Source organism: Berghia stephanieae, chromosome 15 (assembly GCF_034508935.2).
Source record: "Berghia stephanieae isolate SIO BIC M18660-M18661 chromosome 15, UCSD_Bste_1.3, whole genome shotgun sequence".
NCBI classification, from domain to species: domain Eukaryota; kingdom Metazoa; phylum Mollusca; class Gastropoda; order Nudibranchia; family Aeolidiidae; genus Berghia; species Berghia stephanieae.
This window is the reverse complement of record NC_088374.1, coordinates 2,115,463-2,122,962: the sequence shown is the minus strand read 5'-3', so window position 1 is coordinate 2,122,962 and position 7,500 is coordinate 2,115,463. Positions and strand designations below refer to the sequence as shown.

The window sequence follows — 7,500 nt, the reverse complement described above, 5'->3', positions numbered from 1 at the left end:
GTCAAATCCAGCTCTTTTAAAAAAAATATTTTAAAGCAAATGGATCAATGAAATTTCTTTTGTTACTTTGATCTGAAAACGTCAAACTGGCAATTCGACTTTTTATTTTCAACCAGGAAGAAAGTTGTTAATCATCAAATCTGTTCATAGTCCACCAACCATTTAAATTTTCATTACCAACCTACCTGTTAACTTTATTGATCATCTCTTGTTTCTATAATTTGCTCATTCTGGCCACAATTTTGGGGATGACCGGGAATAATTTTTATGTCGCGGACGAATTCCTAGGCCATGGTGTTGTTCGCCCCAAAGCCCAAAACCCACACCTGTTATTTTCCTGTCTGCTTCGCACAAGACAATACAATTTAGTATCACACGTCCACAAAACTAGATCCAACAACATATTTTTATTCGAATCAGAGATGAAAATAACTACCAAAACAAGAAAGCAAAAATGGTGGAAATATGTTTAGCTCATATATGAATTTAAAATATTCCGATAGCGGTATGGATAGGCAGCTCAGTGGGTAAGGCCACCTTTCATTTTACTCCTTTTAGCTGCACAGATTCGACCCAGTCGCGACCGCCCCCCCCCCCCCCCCCCCCCACTCATTTTTTTTTTTTTACTTTTCTTTCTTTCTTCCTAATTGATTTTCATTGTTTTCACTTTTGTTCCGAGTTCCGAGCAAGAGGTTTTTTTTAATCAGTTGAATTTTTTATTTCTCCGATAATATTATTTCATTATTTAATTTGCTCTAGATCTATTATTGTTTTTTTGTTTTGTTTTGGTCAATGATAATAATAATAATAATAATAATAATAATAATAATAATAATAATAATAATACTAATAATAATAATAATAATTGTAATATTTGTTATTATTATTACTATTACCATCATAATCATTATTATATTATTATCAATAATAGTATTATTTTTATTATTAATACTCTTATTATCATACTATTACTATTATTATTATTATTATTATTATTATTATTATTATTATTATTAGTATTATTATTATTATTATTATTATTATTATTATTATTGTTAACACTATTCCCTGCTCCGAGGGAAATCTCTCTTTTTCTTTTTTTTTTTATATTTTGACCTAAACCTTAGAGTTTTTTGTTTGCTAAACCTTTATGTAAATGTTCCATTTCTGAGCATGACTTTCTTAAATTGTTTTTATTCTTAAGACAATTATTGTTTTTATTTTTAAAACAATTATTGGTTTTTTTTCTCCTCTATCTGACCATTTGGTCGCTCTCTGAATATTTCTGTTTGTTTTCTTTTTAATTATTTATTCTTTTTAGACACTATTTGAGATCGGAGTGGGGGCGAATATATTTGCTAGAAACTAGAAAAAAAAAACAAGAGAGAGAGAGAGAGAGAGAGAGAGAGAGAGAGAGAGAGAGAGAGAGAGAGAGAGAGAGAGAGAGAGAGAGTTTAATAATAAAAAAAGAGGTGGGGGGAGGATGGAGGGGACATTTATCCCTTTCAACGTTCTGTAAAAAGACGGAATTTAAAAAAAAAAAAAAAAAAGTGACGTTACCAGGATTCGAACCCACAACGTCGATTATGGTCAAACTTCCAGGGCAGACGACTAAACCATTCGGCCATGACACCCACTTCGAAGTCGACGCATATTGTGTATATGTAGTAACAACTGATTTTAATGTTGGTTAATTTTATGTTTTTATAGATATTTTATTAACTTTCCTTATTTCTATGTGCATCTGGAAACATTCCATATTCTGGAATGTGGATAATTGTTTAAAAGAGCGGAGTTTCAAATATGCGTCTGGGGATAATAAAAATTTGTTATCCCCAGACAGGTGTCTGGGGATAACAAACTTTTATTATCCCCAGACAGGTGTCTGGGGATAATCACAGCGAAACAAAAAAAAGGGGCGTTAACTTCAGCCAGAGAATTGGAGAGGAACAGAGGTTATCTTTTAGAGCCTTCTTATGAACATGGAATAAATTCATGTACTGAAGTAAAATCCCAGCAAGCTAAAACATACGTTGTAAAATAAAGACAGTTGTACAATGCATGGACTAGAGTTGTAACTTACGTAGTGTTGGTAAAATCGGGTCAGCCTCGGCTTTCCGTGGTTGTTGAAAACAAGAATTGCTTCGATCATGGCGAATGCAAAATGGCAACCGGGGATTACTATATCGAACTTCTATGGGTAATGGAAATTGAGTTCAAGAATTATATTTTATACATGAGAGGTTTGCAGGCTGAATTTTCATGTTAACTTAACACCGTTATTATATATTATTATTTTTCACTTGGATTGCACAGCAGTCGGCAGTCACAGTCAGACTCAATCGGCCATCAACTTCCGGTGCCGTGAGTACTGAGAGGGAGATTATTCATAAAAACATTCTCTTGTCAAAATGAAAAGATTCATGTCCCTTGAATTTACTACTTGAATGCTGAAAGAATTCAGTCGCTCCATCTCAAAGTGCTATTACCATAACTTAAAAGAGTTCGGAATTTCAGAATAAAAAATAAAAAGCAACTATCCATTCATTTCTTTCAAATAAATATCCATAGTGAAAGGAACAGACTCAAATGGAACACCTGTAGGTACGATCAGACAGAGGTAAGGATCTTTACTTTTTCTTAATCACAATGGCTATTTTTATAGTCCATAAACACGGTACTCAAATCTATTTCATTTTCACACGCCTGTCTGATTCTGCACTGGATTGTGGCGGATGCTGGTCCAAGTGAGGTTCTACATTCCACCCTCAGAAAAGGACCTATCACTGTAGCTCTCTAAATTAGGAAGTTGACATCTGTGACCATTCGCCTCAAAACGGTATTAAGTCGGGATGGTTAAGATGTTGAATTTATAGCCAGACATATCAGACTTGTGTTGAGTTTGTACGTTTTATTGAGGAAAACGGATACCATATTTTAGGGTGATAATGCCAACAATTTATATTTTTGACCAGTTTTAACATTAAATTCGGCTTTTAAGCATCTGGTTCGTTCCGTGGGTCACATTTCTGAGTCAAGGCAGTACTTCAGTGTGGAGACCAGGGTCAAGGTCCTTGTCTTAATTCTCTCCTTACCGATCCTGTTCAGTATAAAAATTTTCCAAAAATGACAGGCTTACCATGCAGAAAAAAAAATTAAACTAAAAAAAATCTCCCTCCAAAACAACTTGATGTTCTTATTAATTGCACCAAGATCATTCTTCAAAGAATGAGATAACACGAAATTATGTCCAAGAAATCACTTTCCAAAATGCTATTATGATATATCTACATACTTTTATAAAATAAAAATATAACCAAAACACTAATTTTGATGAAAAGTTCACAGTGATGTCAAGCGAAGAATGAAAAATGATAAGGAATGCAGCCAAGATTAAGATTACCGCCGTGAAATCACAGTCATGGTAGGAAACTCAGACTAAAAGATCTCTCGAGAAACTATATAATATGGTGCCCCGCCGTGAACTGGTCATCAAAATAAGTTCATTGGTTATATTTCATTTTTATTTTACAACAGTATGTATATAATAACATTTTAAAAGTGATTTCTCAAATATCATTAGTGATATGTGACCATTCGCCTCAAAACGGTATTAAGTCGGGATGGTTAAGATGTTGAATTTATAGCCAGACATATCAGACTTGTGTCGAGTTTGTATGTTTTATTGAGGAGAATGGATACCATATTTTATGGTGCTAATGCCAAAAAATTATATTTTTGACCAGTTTTAACATTAAATTCGGCTTTTAAGCATCTGGTTCGTTCCGACATAATACCGTTTTGAGACGATGGGTCACATAATATATCATGAACCAAACTGTAGGCAGACGCATGCGCAATGCCGCCATGCTGACGTTCTCTCTGTAAGAGCATGATGTATCGTGAGAGAACGTGAGTGAATAGTGCAATTCCAAGGACTCAACAATGCGTCGCCAAGAGCGTGATTCGAACTTTTGACATTCAGGGCTGAAGGTGAGTGTCATACCAACTAGACCACAAATAGAATTTAAAATTATGACTTAACAAAGACTGAACGTTGGTCTTCCTGTCATCTGCATTTTTTGCCAAATTGGGACCTAAAATTTGCCAAAAGTTGCCAAAAAAACCCCCCAAAATTTGCCAAGAAATTTGCCAAAAAGACTAAAATTTGCCAAAATATTTGCCGAGGAGAACTAAGCCTTTCAGTAAAATTAACACGCGATACAGAAAAAATTATATATAAAAGACAATTTATTACATTTAAGGAGGTTACATTTATTAATTTACACAATAGCGTTGTTACAAAGATTTTAAAGGATCATTATCCGTAGAGAGTAGCTTCCCTTGGTTTGGGCCCAGGCAAAGCTGCAACATTCCTCAAGTTTCGCACTTTTTTTTTCGTTATTTTGTTTTCGCTTCTTTTTTTTTCCCCAAAATTTGCCGCGCGATTTGCCAATTTTCCCAAAATTTGCCACGATTTGCCAATTTTGGGAAATTTGCCAAAATTTGCGGATCGCCCTGATATTTGCGACCGCAAATTGCCATTTGCCATTTGCGGCCGCAAAAAATGCAGATGACAGGTCTTCGTGTTATATTCAAATTACTGAGATCCGTATTAATGAGATACGAATGTAGTATGACCTAACTCAGACTAAACGCTGGTCTAATTATTAGGAAAATCCTTCAAAAATTTGATTTTGAGATTTTGGTGGAAAATGATATTTTATTATCTTAGAAATAATATAATTGAAGTCCAAATTCTTAAAGTAGACTATAAAGGCACGAAATACACAGTCGAAAATGGTACAGGTAGTAAGAAAAGTGTGAAAAACGGGAAGCCATTTTGCTATTTTCTCAATATGTCATTTTTCTAAGAGTATGGGAAACTGTGTCAAACGTTTCTCAGAATCTATTCAATGAAATTGTCTGAAATTTTCCACAGTTATCACAGAGATAATGTATTATGTCACCATAGGGAGATTTTTAAAAAAAGATTTGTAAATTTTAAATTATAATCCTAAATCTGAATTTTTTACATAAATTTTGTCATAACATTTTGATTCTCGACTTTGTAATGATCTAATAAAAATTCCATAAGCTAAAGCCGTAAAATCTTTCTATGGTGAGACACTATGTTACAATGTTGACAAGAGGAAAGAATATGGAGGTCATTCCTTCATTAGTTTTTGTGGAACGTTTGCCACAAGATTGTTATATTTTTTGAAGTCAGACCCCCAAATTAGATCGCAAAAGGGGTATCAACACAGATAATTAAAATTTTTCACCATAGATGTTGTTTTTTAACCTATAATGACGATACAGAATGATTAAAACCGCCCAATATTGGTAATTACATTTTTTTTAGAAAAGACCCAAACCGCCCCTTTTATTCAAATTACTGAGATCCGTATTAATCAGATACGACTGTATACTATGTCACACATTGCACAGTAATCTGTACTTTGCCATACTCTGGAAAAAACACATATTTAAAAATTTAAATCCATGGATATTTGAAGGACGAGTTTTCTGGCCAGATTTTTAAATATGATTTTTTTCCCCCCATAGTATGGCTTGATTGTGTCAGTGTCAGCTGACATCTCATAGATTACCAAAACTGTTATCACCTTAGATGCGAAGATCTCTAAGAGGGTTCACAATGTTAAGGCAGTATCCCTATGTGTGGCTATGTGGTCTAGTGGTATGACACTCGCTTTCGGATCGGAAGGACCTGGGTTCGAGCCTCGCGCTCGGCGCATAGTTGAGTCCTTGGAAAAGGCTCTTTACTCACATTCTCTCACCGTACTCAGGTGTAAAATGAGTACCTGGCCGTTAACAGCGTTGTCTTTGTCCGAAAATTTGTAATATCGCCTAACAGGCGTCATGTCCCATCCTACATGTTAAATGTTGCTGTTGACCATGGACCGCTTGTAAAGCGCATTGAGCACGTTTAGTGGATATTGCGCTGTATAAAAGCTAATTAAATATATATATATATATATATATATATATATATATATATATATATATATATATATATATATATATCGTATGGAAAAACACATATTTAGAAATTTGGCCAGAAAACTCGTCCTTAAAATATCGTTCTATTTAAATGACCATCGTATTAGCAACCCCCCCCCCCCCCAAAAAAAAAAAAAATAAATAAATAAAAATAAATAAATAAATAAATAAATAAACTTTCAAACCTGGGACTTCGCGAAGTGAATAATAAATGTTTTTCAAGATTCCAAAGATTGCTAAGACGAGGGTCATTTAAATCGATCGATATTTGAAGGACGAGTTTTCTGGCCAAATTTCTAAATGAACAATAAATGGTTGACAAGATGACGGCAGAGAAGATTTGTGACCCTTCGTCTCAAAACGGTATTAAGTTGGGATGACTAAGGTGCTGAAAATTGAATTTGTAGCTAGAAATATCAGACTTGAGTTGAGTTTGTTTGCTTTATAGAGGTGAAGGAATATCACATTTTTCTGTGCTAAATACCAACGTTTCATATTTTTGACCAGTTTGACTATAATTTGAATTTTTAGCATCTGGTCCATCCCGACATAATACCGTTTTGAGACGAGGGGTCACATTTGAGCACCAGCGTTCTTGTTACGAGGAGCGGGCAGACCGTATCTTGTGTTTGTATCCGTCTTGTTTATCACACGGGGAGATAACTACTACTTACTGCATTGAAATCAAATTGACCCCATTGTGTCCAAGAAAAAAATAATAAAGTTCCCAAAAGCCTCTCCATCATCATCATCATCATCATCATCATCATCATCATCATCATCATCATCATCATCATCATCATCATCATCATCATCATAAATCATCATCATCATCATCATCATCATCATCATCATCATCATCATCATCATCATAAATTATCATCATCATCATCATCATCATCCTCTTCCTCCTTCTTCTTCTTCTTCTTCTTCTTCTTCTTCACTCGACGTGCTCATAGCGCTTTACATTGGGACCCTGACTAACAGCAACACAAAACCTAGAACACGGCATGACGCCTGTTAAGCGATAGTACAATCACTTCGGACAGAGACAACGCCGTTCACTTCCAGGTACCCATTTTACACCCGAGTACGGTGAGAGAATGAGAGTAAAACGTCTTTTCCAAGGATTCATCTCTGGGTTGAGCGATGCGAAAGCTCAGCACCCTCCGTCCGATTTGAAAGCGAGTGTCAGCCCATAATTGAACACAGCGACAACACACACACACACACACACACACAGCGTGTCAATTCAGGGTTGCCTATTTGGCAGATTTTCTGCCAAATGTCCTTTTTTTTTTTGGCAGAATTTGAAGTCGTCTGGCAGAAAGAAAAAAAAAAACGGTTTGGAAGTTTGGCAGATATTTGGCAGATTTTATTTTCCGAGGCCTAGATTTTGATACATTATTGTTCATATCATGTATAGGTCTACTCCACGTTTTCCATGGCAATTTTTATGTATTAGTGATTTTTTTA

At 34.8% G+C, this 7,500-nt stretch overlaps 1 protein-coding gene across 6 annotated transcripts in view; it reads right to left on the bottom strand.

The window, feature by feature from the left end:
- LOC144960251 (AP-3 complex subunit sigma-2-like) overlaps positions 1–2,373 on the bottom strand; it is a 63,259-nt gene extending 60,886 nt beyond the window's left edge. For all 6 annotated transcript variants that reach the window (XM_078893283.1, XM_078893279.1, XM_078893281.1 and 3 more), the window contains exon 1: positions 2,084–2,373. In XM_078893283.1, the coding sequence (XP_078749409.1) occupies positions 2,084–2,152 (69 nt within the window). In that variant the 5' untranslated portion in view covers positions 2,153–2,373. The remainder of the gene's footprint in view (positions 1–2,083) is intronic.
- Between the last annotated feature and the right edge of the window lie 5,127 nt (positions 2,374–7,500).